The 16,661-nt window shown below is 47.3% G+C and overlaps 2 protein-coding genes and 1 non-coding gene across 3 annotated transcripts; 2 read left to right on the top strand and 1 right to left on the bottom strand.

Moving 5' to 3' along the window:
- The first annotated feature begins 1,706 nt into the window (after positions 1 to 1,706).
- Positions 1,707 to 1,777, top strand: TRNAG-CCC (transfer RNA glycine (anticodon CCC)). Its single transcript has one exon. It is a non-coding gene; the product is annotated as a tRNA-Gly (tRNA).
- A 982-nt stretch (positions 1,778 to 2,759) lies between these two features.
- METTL26 (methyltransferase like 26) lies at positions 2,760 to 8,769 on the top strand. Its single transcript, XM_026704178.2, has 6 exons — positions 2,760 to 3,147; positions 4,051 to 4,213; positions 5,069 to 5,128; positions 5,561 to 5,628; positions 6,845 to 6,923; positions 7,529 to 8,769. The coding sequence occupies exons 1-6, from the start codon at positions 2,948 to 2,950 to the stop codon at positions 7,574 to 7,576; spliced, it is 618 nt and encodes a 205-aa protein (XP_026559963.1). The 5' UTR covers positions 2,760 to 2,947; the 3' UTR covers positions 7,577 to 8,769.
- A 620-nt stretch (positions 8,770 to 9,389) lies between these two features.
- Positions 9,390 to 15,504, bottom strand: WFIKKN1 (WAP, follistatin/kazal, immunoglobulin, kunitz and netrin domain containing 1). Its single transcript, XM_026704176.2, has 2 exons — positions 15,139 to 15,504; positions 9,390 to 11,345 (listed from the first exon to the last, which is right to left on the bottom strand). The coding sequence occupies exons 1-2, from the start codon at positions 15,385 to 15,387 to the stop codon at positions 9,852 to 9,854; spliced, it is 1,743 nt and encodes a 580-aa protein (XP_026559961.2). The 5' UTR covers positions 15,388 to 15,504; the 3' UTR covers positions 9,390 to 9,851.
- Between the last annotated feature and the right edge of the window lie 1,157 nt (positions 15,505 to 16,661).

The raw sequence follows: 16,661 nt of genomic DNA on the forward strand, positions 1-16,661 counted from the left end.
GGGAAGGAAGGAAGGAAGGAAGGAAGGAAGGAAGGAAGGGAAGGAAGGAAGGAAGGAAGCTGTCCTTGGTGATTAATAACTTTGCACATTCTGTTTCTAAACAACAGTACTACAGGGATTTGATTTCACTCTTGCATCTACCATGGGTAATAATATGAACCAACTTAGCTTAAAAAGTGTTGAAAGAATTCTTAGGTTGATAAACACATGAGTGCCAAGGGAACATTATTAAGTCCATTCCAAAACTGTAGCACAGCCACAACTCAAGAGTTTGTTCCTTAACAATAATAATAAAAGAAGAGACGTGTTTGAAAATGTTTCCTTGGGAGAAACCTAGCGTTTTGTCCTTAAAATACACCCTCCAGGTGGCCAAAGTCCTTGCCCTGCTACAAACCGATCTTGCTTAAGTTAAGGATTGACCTACAAATGGATTTAATGTCTGGGTCATAGGTGAGAAGAATGAGCTGGAAGATTATCTTGGCGAATGGACAGGCTCTTGCTCAAATCTGCGTTCTGCTTTGCAGCAAGAGAAGATGAACCCAAAAGAGATTCACAAAAAAAACCCGCCTCTCCATAAGTCAAGAATCCTTGACTTAACAATCGCAGTTGGGACCAGAATTGCAACGGTTCCCCAGGCCCAGCCAGCATGCTCAGCCACTGCAAAGAACAACAGGAATAGAATTTAGAATAGAAATAAGAATGGAATAAAAATAAGAATGGAATAGAAATAAGAATAGGATAGAATTTAGAATAGAATTAAGAATAGAATAGAAATAAGAATGGAATAGAAATAAGAATAGAATAGAATTTAAAATAAAATAGAAATAAGAATCGGATAGAAATGAGAATAGGATAGAATTAAGAATAGAATAGAATAGAAATAATAGAATAGAATTAAGATTAGAATAGAAATAATAATAGAAATAATAATAGAATAGAATTAAGAATAGAATAGAACTAAGAATAGAATAAAGAATAGATATAATAATAGAATAGAATTAATAATAGAATAGAAATAAGAATAGAATAGAACTAAGAATAGAATAGAATTAAGAATAGAACAGAAATAAGAATAGAACTAAGAAGAGAATAGAATTAAGAATAGAATAGAAATAAGAATAGAATAGAATTAAGATTAGAATAGAATAGAATTAAGAATAGAACAGAAATAAGAATAGAATAGAATTAAGATTAGAATAGAAATAAGAATAGAATTAAGAATAGAATAGAATTAAGAATAGAATAGAATTAAGAATAGAACAGAAATAAAAATAGAATTAAGATTAGAATAGAAATAAGAATAGAATAGAATAAAGAATAGAATAGAACAGAAATAAGAATAGAACAGAAATAAGAATAGAAATAAGAACAGAATCTGCAAGGGAGCTTAGAGATCTTCTAGTCCAACCCTCTGCTCAAGCAGGAGAAGTATTTCACTGTTTCAGACAAGTGATATGTGTCTACAAGTGGTAGACAATTCTGCGCCCAGCTGTCCGCTGGGGAATTCTGGGTGTCCGCTCCTCTTCAAGAGGTCAGGGATGAAAAATCCAGCCTTACCGCACGTCACTTGGTTTGCTGCTTTGCAAGAATTCATCCTCGCCTTCTTCAAGCTTCGGGACATCGCGATGTTTAATGATTGCACGGAAAGGAAGGAAAGGCCACCCGCGAATTTCAAAAGGGTTTGAACAAAGCTTACTTCGCCAGCTGCGCCGCTGGTGTAGTGGTATCATGCAAGATTCCCATTCTTGCGACCCGGGTTCGATTCCCGGGCGGCGCACAAGTTCCTTTTTGTGTGTTTCCTTTTTAACCTTTTGCCAAATCCGTCTTCTTTGCAATGCACCACCGCTTTCACCCTTTACCGCGTTCCCACGCCTTTCCTTTCATCCCGGGGCTCCTTCCCTTGCAAAAGCGTGCACATTTCATGCCGGTTTCCCTTTGTTGCGCCTGCACTCCTCTTAAAAGAAATTGCAAGAAAAGAGCTCTCTTGCAGATTTTTGGAGAAGAAGACAGAAATATCTGAACAAGCATCACCCATGTCTGAGTAGGCTGGTGGTTTTTTTCGGGGGGGGGGGTTGCAACCCACATTTTTCAGAATGTCTTCCAGGAGCACCTCCTGCGGCCAAAGAATGCCAAAGCCTCCTGAGGACTAGCGCCTTGGCTTCTGAGTCCCATGTGCTCCCCTTGCAACACAGGTTGTTGTTTTTTTAAGGAAAACCTAGAAGCATTGGTAAAGTTAGTCCCCATGGCATAGATCAAGGGTCTTCAAACTTCGGCAAGTTTAAGACTTGGGGACTTCAACTCCCAGAATTCCTGAGCTAACATGACTGGAGGAGGAATTCTGGGAGTTGAAGTCCACAAGTCTTAAAGCTGTCAAGTTTGAAGATCTTTGACGATCTATCTATCTATCTATCTATCTATCTATCTATCTATCTATCTATCTATCTATCTATCTATCTATCTAGTCTTCAAACTTAAGCGAGTTTAAGACTTCTGGACTTCAACTCCCAGAATTCCTGAGCTAACAGGACTGGAGGAGGAATTCTGGGAGTTGAAGTCCACAAGGCTGCCAAGTTTGCAGACCCCTGGCACAGATCAAGACTCAAGGCGGGGAGGGGGTGGTTGGCATGTCTTCCACTCTCTCTCCCCCCCGCCCTGAAAGGCAAGGACCCGCCTCTTCAGCTCCAGCCCATAATAACCAGAGACGGTCCTCGCCCCCGCCCACCCCGCTGCCTTGTGGGAAGCGTAGTCTTTCCTGCTTTGGCGTTCGTCCGTGGCAAGGAAAGGGAAAGGAAGGTGGGCAGAGGAGCAGCTGCTGCTGCTGCTGTTGGTCCCCGGGGCATCCGGGCTGGTGGCGGCTCCGGCTTCTTCAGCTTTCCTCCTGCGCGCGTCCCTCGCCTCCTGCGCCCGATCCCGGCTGGGTTGGGGACGTGGGCTGCGGGGGAGAGCCATGAACCGAGGCTTCGGCTCGGCGGCGGATCGCAACAAGGAGCCCATCCTGGCCGTCCTGCGGGGCTACGTGGGGACCCGGCCGGGCGTGCAAGCGCTGGAGGTGGCCTCGGGCTGCGGGCTGCACGCGGCGCATTTCGCCCAAGCGCTGCCCAACCTGGAGTGGCAGCCTTCCGACGTGGATCCCCAAGCCCTGGCGAGGTGAGGAGGGGCAAGGCAGGGTTAGGCGGGTGGGCGAAGCCCCCTCTGGGCTTCCCCTGCCTTGCTTCCCACGCTGGCGGGCTCTCCCCTCTCGCCCTTAGACTTCTATACCGCTTCTATACAGGCCTCTCTAAGCTTATTACCTATTAATTCCTAATATTACGATTACCCCCCTCATTTGACCCACCTCGGAAGGAGGGAAGCTGAGTCAACCTTGAGCCTGGTGAGAATCGAACTGCTGGCAGTGGGCAGAGTCAGCCTGCAATGCTGCATTCTAACCACTGCGCACCATGGAAGGGAGAGAGGGCAATAGCAAGAGCCCTTAGACTTATATACTGCTTTTTGGTGCTTTCCAGCCCTCTCTAAGCATTTTACAGAGTCAGCCTCTTGCCCCCAACAATCTGGCTCCTCATTTTACCCACCTCGGAAGGATGGAAGAGATTCCACCGATGCCTTCTGCAACATGGGCGTCAAGCTATTCTCCAAAGCAGGGCTCTCCAACCTTGGCAACGTTACGACTTGCGGACTTCAACTCCCAGAATTCCTCAGCCAGCATGCGCTGGTTGTAAACTTGCCAAGGTTGGAGACCCCTGCTCCAAAACACACCGAGGCCAGGAGAAGAAGCCATGGGTGGGGGAACTGATCCAGGAGAGAAGCAACTTGGAACTAAGGAGAAATTTCCCTGATAGGGAGAATAACAGAGTTGGAAGGGACCTTGGAGGTCTTCTAGTCCAACCCCCTGCTTAGACAGGAAACCCTACACCATTTCAGACAAATGATTGTCCAATCACTTCAACAGTGTTGTTGAAGCATTTACAACTTCTGGAGGCAAGTTGTTCCATTGGTAAATTGTTCTATTTTATGGTGGTCAACAGATTCCTCTTCCTCTTTCTCTCTTTGTAGCATCTCAGCGTTTATCCAAACGCTCCAGCTCTCAAATGTCAAGCCGCCCATCTACCTGGACTCCTCCCAGAGCTGGGAGACTTGGGGAGGCCTGCGCCCGAATTCTTTGGATCTCATCGTCAACATCAACATGATTCATATCTCAGAAATGAAGTGCACTCAGGTGGGCAGGCTTGACTTTCAAAGTTTGCTCAGCCATAAATCCCTTTCGGCTCGCCGGGATCGAGGCTGGACCTCAGTTGGTTTTCGCTTTGGGCGTCTCCGGATTAGGTGACACCAGTGTAGAATAGCAAAAAAACAAAAACAAAACCCCACAAAAAAAAAAGCCAGAAATCCGGTAGCACTTTTTCTGACGAGCAAATTCTATTCAAAGGCAGTTGCTTTCACAAGTCAGGTGCTAAGAGAAAGGGAGCAGCAGACCTGTGAGTTTTTGCCACGTAGGCGAATGGGGCTCTCTTACAGGTTAACATACAGTGAAGCTTTGTTTTAACCAACTTCATAGTAGGGAAGCTTGGTGTCCCAGTTAAGGCACTAGGCTTGAAAATGGGAGAAGGTGAGTTCTAGTCCCATCTTAGGCACGAAAATTGGCTGGGTGATTTTGGGCCAGTCACCAAGTGAGGGTGAGTTCTAGTTCCGCCTTAGACATGAAAGCCGGCTGGGTGACTTTGGGCCAATCACCAGGAGACAGGGAGTTCTAGTTCCGCCTTAGGCATGAAAGCCAGCTGGGTGAGTTTGGGCCAATCACCAGGAGACAGGGAGTTCTAGTCCTGCCTTAGACATAAAAGCTGGCTGGGTAACTTTGGACCAATCACTAGGAGAAGACTGAATTTGAATCCCACTTTAGGCATGAAGGTCAGATGGGTGGACCTTGCCTCACCTCTCAGCTCTAGGATGGAGGCAACAGCAAACTTAATAACCACAGCAAAACAACAACAAAAAAAGATTGTGACCCTCCTAGACCTTCTTTCCAGAACTCATGGCTTCTCCCTTCTTCCTCTCTTGGCTTCTGTTTGTGCAGGGTTTGTTTCAGGGAGCTGGAAAACTACTCAAACCCAAAGCAGTGATGATCACCTATGGAGTAAGTGTTTTGCTTCGGGATGTTGTACGTTTAGTAATCAAAAAGCATCGGGAGATTAGCTACTCCTGATTCTCCCAGGGCCGATTCAAGGTGAAATAATCTGGTTTTGGAGCTTGGCATTCTGCCTCGCCATTAATGAAATTATTTAAATTGATTTCCTTGCTTCTATTTTTTCTTTCGAGCAGAGATTTCCAAACTTGGCAACTTTAAGACTTGTGGACTTCAACTCCCAGAATTCTCCAGCCAGCGTAGCTGGAATTCTAGCATAGAATTCTGGGAGTTGAAGTCTTAAAGTTGCCAAGTTTGGGGACCCCTGCTTTAGACCGGAGGGCATGGATGCTCTCGATAAGGGAGAGACTCCCCACTCTGTTGGAGGATGACTTTATCTAACAATTTGTGTTGTTGTTGTTGTTTTGCTTCTGTGCTCCATAGCCCTACGCAGTGAATGGTTCCATCACTCCACAGAGCAACGTGGATTTCGATTACAGGTTGAGGCAGAGGTGAGCAATGCAGAGCTTGACCAGGGGGGTTAGGTGGGAGAAGTGGAGGGAGGGAAAGTAAAAAAAAGTCAGGAGGGCAGTACAACTACGCAGAAATAGTTTTTAGTTTGCAGAATTATTTTTTTAATAGAAGGCTAATGATCTTCCTTCCTTCCTCTTCTTCCTCCTTCTCTTTCTATTTTCCTTCCTTCCTCTGCTTCCTTCTTCTCCTCTTTCTCCTCTACATTTTCCTTCCTTCCTCTCCTCTTTCTCTTTCTTCCTTCCATTTTCCTTCCTTCCTTTGCTTCCTTCTTCTCCCTTTTCTCCACTTTCTCCTCTCCATTTTCCTTCCTTCCACTCCTTTCTCCTCCTTCTCCTCTTTCCATTTTCCTTCCTTCCTTCTTCTCCTTCTTCTTTTTCCATTTTCCTTCCTTCCTTTGCTTCTTTCTTCTCCTCTTTCTCCTCTCTATTTTCCTTCTTCCTCTGCTTCCTTCTTCTCCCTTTTCTCCACTTTCTCCTCTCCATTTTCCTTCCTTCCACTCCTTTCTCCTCCTTCTCCTCTTTCCATTTTCCTTCCTTCCTTCTTCTCCTTCTTCTTTTTCCATATTCCTTCCTTCCTTTGCTTTTTTCTTCTCCTCTTTCTCCTCTCTATTTTCCTTCTTCCTCTGCTTCCTTCTTCTCCCTTTTCTCCACTTTCTCCTCTCCATTTTCCTTCCTTCCACTCCTTTCTCCTCCTTCTCCTCTTTCCATTTTCCTTCCTTCCTTCTTCTCCTTCTTCTTTTTCCATTTTCCTTCCTTCCTTTGCTTCTTTCTTCTCCTCTTTCTCCTCTCTATTTTCCTTCTTCCTCTGCTTCCTTCTTCTCCCTTTTCTCCACTTTCTCCTCTCCATTTTCCTTCCTTCCACTCCTTTCTCCTCCTTCTCCTCTTTCCATTTTCCTTCCTTCCTTCTTCTCCTTCTTCTTTTTCCATATTCCTTCCTTCCTTTGCTTCTTTCTTCTCCTCTTTCTCCTCTCTATTTTCCTTCTTCCTCTGCTTCCTTCTTCTCCCTTTTCTCCACTTTCTCCTCTCCATTCTCCTTCCTTCCTTCCACTCCTCTTTTCCCTCCTTTCCGTTTTCCTTCCTTCTTCTCCTCCTTCCTTCCTTCCTTCCTTTCCTTCCTTCCTTCCTTCCTTCCTTCCTTCCTTCCTTCCTTCCCCTTCTCTTTTTCTTTCCCTCCCTCCCTCCCTCTCTCTACCAGCAATCCATCTTGGGGACTCAGGGACGTGGCTGTCCTGCAACAGCTTGCTGAAGCCAACGGGATGCGGTTGGAAAACATGGTAGGCTGAATGGAGAAAAGTATCCCGTTCTGTTTAAAACTGGAAAAGGGACACTTTTAACTTGGGCTGCAGTTTTAGTTCCAGTTTCAGCTTTCCTGTTTTAAGTTTTAGTTTTGCTTTGGTTTTAATTTTGCTTCAGATTTACAGTTTTTTTTTTTTTGCTTTGCTTCAGTTTTATCATGTTAGCTTTACGCTTTTAGTTTTAGTCTTAGCTCAAGTTTTACAGTTTTAGTGCTAGTTTTACAATATTAGTTTTCATCTGGACAGGGGAATATCCCAAAGTCAAGATGCCCCTTGGTTATTTTGATCAACCCCTGCAAAAAAAAAATCCCTGCCTGAATGACACCCCTGTGCAGCCTAATTTCTACCTGCAATTTCACCGGGCAACAGCCTCTTCCAATTTGTTAACTTTTGCCTAAAAATAAGCTGAGCTTCTCTCTTATACGCTGACCAATCCTTTGTCCAGCTAAATTCTTTGGACTCCAGCTCCTTCTGCTGATCTCTGGGTGCCCAATGCCTCCTGGTTCCTAAGAGGGGTTCTCTTAAAGCCTGGCATCAATTGCAATTTTATTGCCTAGAATAACCACAAGAGTTTCTGCTTCCAGGTCGACATGCCGGCAAATAACAAGTGCCTCATTTTCCGCAAACACTAAGTCGCTGGACTGCTGTCTCCACGAAGGAACTTCATGGACCACTTTGAAATTCTACGGAAGTCTTCTCCCTTGGCAGGATTTCTTCTGCTGAGCTCTGCTTCTTGACACATCCACGAGGAAGTGCTTATGGGGTATTGGGACCAAGTGCCATCATCAATTCATAACTGGGGGAGAAAAAAAACTTTCTGCAAGAATTGTGGTCCAACAGAGATGGTTGCTCTTGACTTTCTCTGGTGGACAGAGAGTATGCTAATGGCTCTTTGGAGTTGGGGGCTAGATGCTTGCATCCTTGGACAAAGGAGAGTTGGAGGACCACTGTTGTTCATGCAATGGCTTGGCCAGTGTGGTCATGCACTTATCTGCCTTGGGTATTAATGCTTTAGAATCAGTTTTGGCTCCTGGGTTATGGCACTCGCATCACAAATTTAGAGGCACCCCTCCAGCTCAGAAACAGGGTATGTAAACATATCAGGGTACATTAAACTCAGTTAACCAGACCGTCTCCCTAATTAAACCTCTGGTTAACCAGCTGCATGGTAGTTTGGTAGTCCTCCATAACAAACCCTGCTTGGTGGATTCGGAACACTGCACATTGTAACCAAAGTTTGAAATCCTGGTATTTCAAATTCAGGATGCTTTAAAAAGGTCTGCGGGTTTTGATTTGGGCAGCATGGTGAGCCGCAAATCCTGGTTAATACACGACGGCTGGGATTGGGAGGTGGACTGAGCGATTTTGCTGGTTGTGATGAGGTTGTGGCTTTGGAGAAAGGTTATGAGTAGAGGCTTCGGAGTGGCAATTTGGGAAGAATGCCTTAAGACAGGGCAACTTGTGGATTTCAACTCCCAGAATTCTCCAGCCAACAGAATTCGGAGAGCTGAAGTCCACAAATATTAAAAGTGGCTGAAGTTACATGCTCTGGCTTTAAGAAGTCTGGAACGTAATTTTTCCTCCTAAGTTACTAAAATGTTTGCCGTTTATTTCAGCGGAAGGGAAAATCCACGACTCTCTAATTTGCATGTAGAATACTCTCTCCCTCTAGTGGTGATGTGTGGCATATCCATGTTTCTTTAATTATTTGGGTGATGTGTGATAACCCTCAAAAAATAGCCTCGGCTAAAAATCAAGGTAATGTCAGCTTACATCATCTGTGTTGCATTTGGGTGCAAATAAATATAACGTTTTGGCATTCCTACACGAATATCCCTTGGTTGTTATCCAGTTCACTATCTACAGTGGAGCCATTTGGAAAGGTAAATCTGATAGTGCGTCACCAGGGGGCAGTATTCGATCACGTTTGTCTGGGCTCAAAAGCTAAGCAGGGTCTGTCCTGGTTGCAACTTGGATGGGCCTTCAAAGAACTCTAGGGCTGTAGGGAAACCGTAAAACAGCTTCCAAAATGTGAAATAAAACACTTCCACACACCCACTCAATTTACATAGTCCTCAACTTAAAATCTGTCACTTAGCAACTATTATGATAGGACCCCCCCCCAAAAAAAAAGTTACTTATGACCTGGTTCTGAAGTTCCAGTGGCCACACACAAACACACACACACACACACACACAATCTTGCAGTATATGACAATATTATAGGTGCTTAGCAACCAGTGCTCGTTAGGGCCATTTGCAGCACCTTAGAGTCAAATGACCATGATTTATGATATTTTTTTATCCCCAGAAATTGGCAATTGCCCTCCTAGGAAGGGCTAGGAAACTAGTCCTCAAGAACAGTGATAATTTGTCTAAGGAAAGAATTTGCCACCCTGAAAGGATTTTTTAAAAGAGCGTCCATTTGACCTCCACTGTAAAATTGAGAAGAAACCTGGTTTGTTGGTTTAATTAATCTTCATTTCACAAAGATTGGAGCAGCTGAGAAGGGTGTACAGCAGTGGGACCTAGTGGTTGCAGTTAAGTTACAGCTCACACAAAATCAGACGGTAGACTGATACAAGCACTGGCCAGCCCTCCTCATAGTAGAGTTCAGATTGTGACAGAAAAAAAACACGTATTTTTAAAAATAAATAGAGCTGGCCTGGACTGAAGATGGGAAATGTAGATTACCCTTCATCAACTGTTTTCACCCAGCACATTAAACCAGGTCACTTAACAAGCCTACTACAACAGCCCCTCTGTGGATGGAAAAGGGCACCAGGTCATCGGTTCATCTTCCCACCCGTCCTTCGTTTCTATGACAACCGTAAGGATGGCTCTGCCTTTGAAGAGGGGGGCGGCGTTTCTCTTGCCTGTTCTACTTTCCCTCCCCTCAAGCCCACCTTAGTCCTGAAACCGGTTGAACAACTCGCAGGTCTTCTTCTCCAGAAGCTCATAAATCTTCTTGACCCGCTTGTCGTTGGCAGTCCGGACATAGCTGTTAGGGTCAAGGACAGCCATGCCGTCGTGAACTTCTCCCATGATGATGAGAGGCCCATCCTCCATGGTCATGTTGGGACAGGGGCAGTTCCAGTCCATGTCGGTCAAGGTGACTTCCAGGTACTTGATGTCGAAGAACTTGAGGCCCATCTTCTCATCCTTGAGGACGTCGTCCAGCGCAAAACGGGCGATCCCGGAATCTTGATCCTCGATGATCTCCATCAGCCGCCCCACGATGGCGAAATCGCTGCGGCAAAGGCTCAACACCATCTTGCTTTTCAGGCGACATGCTTTGCACAGCAAGGTCTTGGGGAAGGGACAGGTGTCCTCGCAGCTCTCCTTGCTGTCGAAGTTGTTCTCGTTGCCCTCGCAACCGCCGTAGATGAAGGAATGGCACTGCTTCATCAGGTGGTTGTAGGCCCAGCGAGGTTCCCAGTTCTTACAGGGTCCTTGCACCATGGGGAGGGTACACAGGTTGACCGTGCTGCTGACGCAAGCCAGTTGACACTCCTCGTAAGTGTTGAAGCGGTTCTGGTTTGCTCCGCAGCCACCGTAACGGAAAGTCACACAGGAGCCCTTTTTGGAGTCAAAATACCAACGGGTTTGGTAGGCCTCACAGTCCTGGGTATCGGGTTCCCGCAAGCATTCTTCGGGCGGGAGTTTCACCGTGCTGGAAGCTCTCGGTTCTCCTCTGGCATGTTCTTTCTTGACCACCGAGAGTGGGAAGTCTGCTCGCAGGAGACCGGCAGAATTCCTGGCAGTACACGTGTAGATTCCAGCATCTTCTGGCTGAGCATTGTAGATGACCAACTGCCCAATGTTGGTCACCACCATGTTGCCATACATCTGATCGGGCCGCATGATGAAGTTCTCCTGATGGTCGCTTTGCTTCTCCCAGGTGATGTCAGGACGGGGACGCCCGCTCACATCACAGTGGAAGCTCACGGTGCCCCCCACGTAGACAAGCTGGTGGAAAGGGTTGTTGTAGAGAGCCGGAGGGATAGGCAGCTCCGGAGAGGCCCCAGGGGTGGGGTGAGTGGTGGTCTCCACCGGCACCGGGCTAGTATTGGGCCAGGTAAAGATATACTTGCATGGCACCACTGCCAGGCTGATGCCCCGGATACAGGCCTCGGCATCCATGTAGCACTTGTTGTAGTAGGTGAGTCCATCAGAGGCGCAGGTGAAGTTGGGTTCCTTCTCACACCTGTCCTTGCACTTGCAGACTGGTTGCCCATCCCAAATATCACAGTCCGAGCCCTGCTGGGTACAGACAAAGCTCTCGCAGGTGGCTTCCTGCACCTGTTCCAAGGAAGAGAGGCTTCCATCGGCGTAACGGGCAGCCACGCAACTCCGCAAGCCGCAAACGTTGGTGCAGCATTTCTCAAAGCCTTCGCAGTCCTGTCGAGGAAACAAAGGCAGGGTGTTCAAATGCAAGGCTGCTGCTTCTCGGGAGGTTTATCACACAGGTGGAACATACCTTGTCTAACAAGTCTAACAAGAGTCTGCCTGTTGTAATGGTTGGTGCAAGCCCATGGTGCTAACCCGCTACTGACCAAGGTTTACAGGATTGCATTATGCTGGTTTGCTAAGCATTCTGGATATTTCAAACAGCACAATAAACAGCAGCAAGTTTGGACTTAGCATATTGTACCAATAGAAGCTATGAATGTCTATAAATGTATGTGCGTATGAATGTACACTGCTCAAAAATATAAAGGGAACACTTAAACAACACAATGTAACTCCAAGACAATCACAGTTCTATGAAATCAAACTGTCCACTTAGGTAGCAACACTGATTGACAATCAATTTCACACACTGTTGTGCAAATGGAAGAGACAACAGGTGGAAAGCAGAGGCAGTTAGCAAGACATCCCCAATAAAGGAGTGGTTCTGCAGGTGGTGGCCACAGACCGCTTCTCAGTTCCTATGCTTTCTAGCTGATGGTTTGGTCACTTTTGAATGCTGGCGGTGCTTTCACTCTAGTGGTAGCATGAAACAGAGTCTACAACCCACACAAGTGGCTCAGGTAGTGCAGCTCATCCAGGATGACACATCAATGCAAGCTGTGTCAAGAAGGTTTGCTGTGTCTGTCAGCATAGTGTCCAGAGCATGGAGGCGCTACCAGGAGACAGGCCAGTACATCAAGAGACGTGGAGGAGGCCGTAGGAGGGCAACAACCCAGCATCAGGACCGCTACCTCTGCCTTTGTGCAAGGAGGGACAGGAGGAGCCCTGCCAGAGCCCTGCAAAATGACCTCCAGCGGGCCACAAATGTGCATGTGGCTGCTCAAACAGTCAGAAACAGACTCCATGAGGGTGGTATGAGGGCCCAACATCCACAGGTGGGGGTTGTGCTTACAGCCCAACATCGTTCAGGACATTTGGCATTTGTTAGAGAACACCAAGGTTGGCAAATTCGCCACTGACGCCCTGTGCTCTTCACAGAGGAAAGCAGGTTCACACTGAGCACATGTGACAGACGTGACAGGGTCTGGAGACGCCGTGGAGAACGTTCTGCTGCCTGCAACATCCTCCAGCATGACCGGTTTGGCAGTGGGTCAGTAATGGTGTGGGGTGGCATTTCTTTAGGGAGCCGCACAGCCCTCCATGTGCTCACCAGAGGTAGCCTGACTGCCATTAGGTACCAAAATGAGATCCTTAGACCCCTTGTGAGACCATATGCTGATGCGGTTGGCCCTGGGTTCCTCCTAATGCATGACAATGCTAGACCTCATGTGGCTGGAGTGTGTCAGCAGTTCCTGCAAGACGAAGGCATTGATGCTATGGACTGGCCCGCCCGTTCCCCAGACCTGAATCCAATTGAGCACATCTGGGACATCATGTCTCGCTCCATCCACCAATGCCACGTTGCACCACAGACTGTCCAGGAGTTGGGGGATGCTTTAGTCCAGGTGTGCGAGGAGATCGCTCAGGAGACCATCCACCACCTCATCAGGAGCATGCCCAGGCATTGTAGGGAGGTCATACAGGCACGTGGAGGCCACACACACTACTGAGCCTCATTTTGACTTGTTTTAAGGACATTACATCAAAGTTGAATCAGCCTGTCGTGTTTTTTTTCACTTTAATTTTGAGTGTCACTCCAAATCCAGACCTCCATGGGCTGCTAAATTTGATTTCCATTGATAATTTTTGTGTGATTTTGTTCAACTATGTAATGAACGAAGTATTTAATAAGAATATTTCATTCATTCAGATCTAGGATGTCTTATTTTTGTGTTCCCTTTATTTTTTTGAGCAGTGTATATAAAAATAAGAGCTAACTCCACTCCCTTCTAGCACTGATGATGTTACCTAGTTTGGTAGTGAAATGTCTGCAAGAAAACCACCAAGCTCAGAGAGCACCAAAGTCTCCATAGTCCTCCTCCTCTTCCCTCTCCATAAACCCAACTCCCTTCTAGCACTGATGATGTTACTTAGTTTGGCAGCGAAATGTGTGCAAGAAAACCACCAAGCTCAGAGAGTACCAAAGTTTCCATAAGTCATAATTGTACTCCTCCTCCTCCCTCTCCACAAACCTGACTCCCTTCTAGCACTGATAATGTTACATAGTTCGGTAGCGAAATGTCTGCAAGAAAACACACCAAGCTCAGAGAGCATCAAGGATTTTACTTTAGCAATGTTGTGTGAATCCAGCCACTACTTAGCTTCTCTTGCTGCTCCAAATCATAGTTCCCACATTTGTGTCTTGCTGAATGCTTGCTCACCATTGACTGGGTTCCCGTTACACAGCCTTAAATAATTATTTTTAAACCACACATCAGGGTGGATTTGACCATGTTGGCTGGCTGGGGGATTTTGAGAGTTGGAAGTCCACAAGTCTTCAAGTCGCCAAGGTTGGACATGCCTCATTCTAGGCAATTCTACATCTTCCCCAAGCAAATGCCCAGGGATCGATAAGAAACCCCCCAGCCCAGTTTACAACCAGACGTTTGATCCTTAACACACCGCCGACAAAGATCCATTTTCCTCTTCAGCAGCTGCTGTTCATTAGAAGGAACCTTCTCACCTCCTGCCCTCCAGCGTGGACACACTTGCTTTGGGTCTCCGTTTAATTCCTCCCACCCGCCCGCCAGTTCCACCACCTAAAGAGCCTCACCAGTTGCTCTGTGGCCGAATTTTTAATCCAGTAAAGCCAGGGAGGGGTGTGATTTCACCCCACTCCACAACTACGCGGTGGCTTTTTGTACGCTTTCCCGAGCTTGCTTGTAATCGCTAGTTTGGGGAGAAGGAATGTGGGAGAAACACAGAGCTGTAGAAGGCAAGAGGACTTTCTCCTGGGAGTTGACATCTGGTCAACCCCACAGACGACTCCGAAAGGGTTTTGCCACTGCTTCCACCCCCCCAAAAAAATTTCCCTCACTTCTCATGGGTGCCAGCCCTTAGGTGGGCAGTTTCAAAAACTGAGCAGTATTTAAAAACTGAAGGAAAAATGCCCTCTTTGGTTTAAGTATGAAGTGCGTATCTTTCGGCGCCCAAGAAAACCACCGTAACCTTCTACGAACTCTGATAAGGAAGCCTGTCTCCGATACAAGGTTAGAAGAGAGCTTATGAAGGCTACTGACTTGACACAATCAGGGCGAATTCACTCAAGAATCCTGATTCGGTCCGGGGAGCCGAAGATTTGCCTGAATGTCTAACAGGAGGCCCCCAAACGACCTTACTAAAGGTTTACACGCTCCTTAAAACGAGGCTGGGAACGGAATAGGGACGGAACACCTCCCTCCTCGGAACATGGTCAAAGCTCTTGTCTTTTGTCATCAAAAAGCAAATTGGAGCTACAGAATCCCAGTTCCAGTGAACCACAGAAGGCAGTTGGGGTGGGGGAATCTACCCAGGATCTGCTCAAAATCCATTTCTGGGATCCGTTAAGGAGCTTCCTGAACTAGAGATGCGCGAGGCTCCGCTGTCCAGCTGATGCACACTTAAAATCCACCCCAAAAAGGTCCAACTTGGAGAGAATCTTTTCACCACTTCTGGGTGAGAAGCTGCCCTGTTCACCCACCCCCATCTTCTATCTTTACCCCTCCACACACACACACACACCCCTTCATCTGTGTCTTATGCCCCCCCTTCCTTCCACCCCCCAAGAACGACCCAAGCCTTCTGCTCCGTCCAGACTGGAGATGCGCCCGGGGAACAGCGCCCGCTGTGTGCGAAGTCTCACCTGGTCGGTTTGGCACTCCCGTTCACAGGTGCTCTGAGCGTCCACCCAGAGGTTTGGGTTCAGCTGGTTGGGACACATCCCCAGGTGGTTGGTTCTGATTGGCTGGAGGCTGGCCCCTTCTGCCAGGATGGGGAGCAGAGAGAGGAGAAGTGAAGGCAGCATGGGGTCCAGATGCAGCCCTGATCTTCGAAGCTTTCCCGGGCAGCCTGCTGCCTTCCGTCGCTTCCCTGTAGGAGCCCAGAAAAGCATCCGGCTGAAGCAGGCTCCTGTAAACTATCTGTCTCTCTCCCTCACCCTACCAGGAACAGTCTTCCACTCTGCCCTGTGTGATAGACAAAACAATCACATTTGCAAAGAGAGGAGGTGGAGGGGGAGAGAGAGAGAGAGAGAGAGAAGGAGAGAGAAAGAGAGAGAGAGAGAGAGAGAGAGAGGAGGTAGCAGTCTGATGAAGGAGACACCCAAATAAAAATAAAAAGTGCTACTTTCTCCCCCCCGGAGAATCTTTTCATCTTCTCAGCATCCTTCGGGTCTAGGGTCCATGCCAGGCAGTGCCCCGAAACTCGCCGGGCCTTTCCCAAGCCAGCATCTTTGACACAGGATCACCCTTCACAAGAACTGCCTCCCGTTTTTTTTCCAACTTTCACCCCAGCACGATTTCTTTTGTCTTTTCTCTTGTCTCTTCCTCACTCAACAGGGTCTTCTCTCTCGAGTGCAATTGTCGTTGTTTGCAAACAACCACCACCACTGGGGCGGGGGGGTTTGTCGGGGGGCAGAGGGCTGGCTCTTGGATCCGGATCACGAGCAAATCACCCAGAGTTGCGTTGGAAAAACAACAAAAGCATAAACCCCCCAAAGGAAATCCTTTCTTAAGATTTGGGGAGTAGAATTTTGGGAGCATCGGAAACCTGGCCAGCTGCTAACAGGGTTATAAAGCTCTTCTGTTTGTGTGTGTGTGGGGGGGGGGGGGAGCAGAGCAGGAGGAAGAGAAGGAGGAGGAGGAGGGGGGGGTCTGTAACCTGAATCTTTCCTTCTCACCCGTGTCTAGGATTTGGGAATAGAAAAGAAGCTGACCTCAGATGCTAACCCTGTCTGGGTTGACCGACTGAGCAAACACGAGCAGAAGATCAAAGTTGGGGGAATGAAGGAACCTTATGGAGCCCTCTGGCTTCCCAAAAAGACAGCAAAACACACACACACCCTTTCTCTCTCTCTCTCACGCACACACACACAGAAGGAATGGATTTTTTTGAGATGAGAGAATATCAGAAGGTCTCCTGCCCCTGAGGAACGAGGCTGACCATAGGGAGGTTTGGTCAAGACGAGGCCTCTGGTACCACTACCTGGGGGTATTTTTTTACACGGGAGAAGCAGGAGAAAGCCAAGTCTCCGAAGCCAAGTTGGTGAACATCAAGTTTCAGTGCCAATGATAGACATTTAGCTGAGAAGGTGGTAGGTGATGGAAGCGAGGAATGTCTAACTTCCTAATGATGGAAACCTTGGTAGGGATTCAGGAGGAGGAGGAG

The sequence above is a fragment of the Pseudonaja textilis genome, chromosome 14 (genome assembly GCF_049901715.1).
Source record: "Pseudonaja textilis isolate UNSWEBS1 chromosome 14, rPseTex1.2, whole genome shotgun sequence".
NCBI classification, from domain to species: domain Eukaryota; kingdom Metazoa; phylum Chordata; class Lepidosauria; order Squamata; family Elapidae; genus Pseudonaja; species Pseudonaja textilis.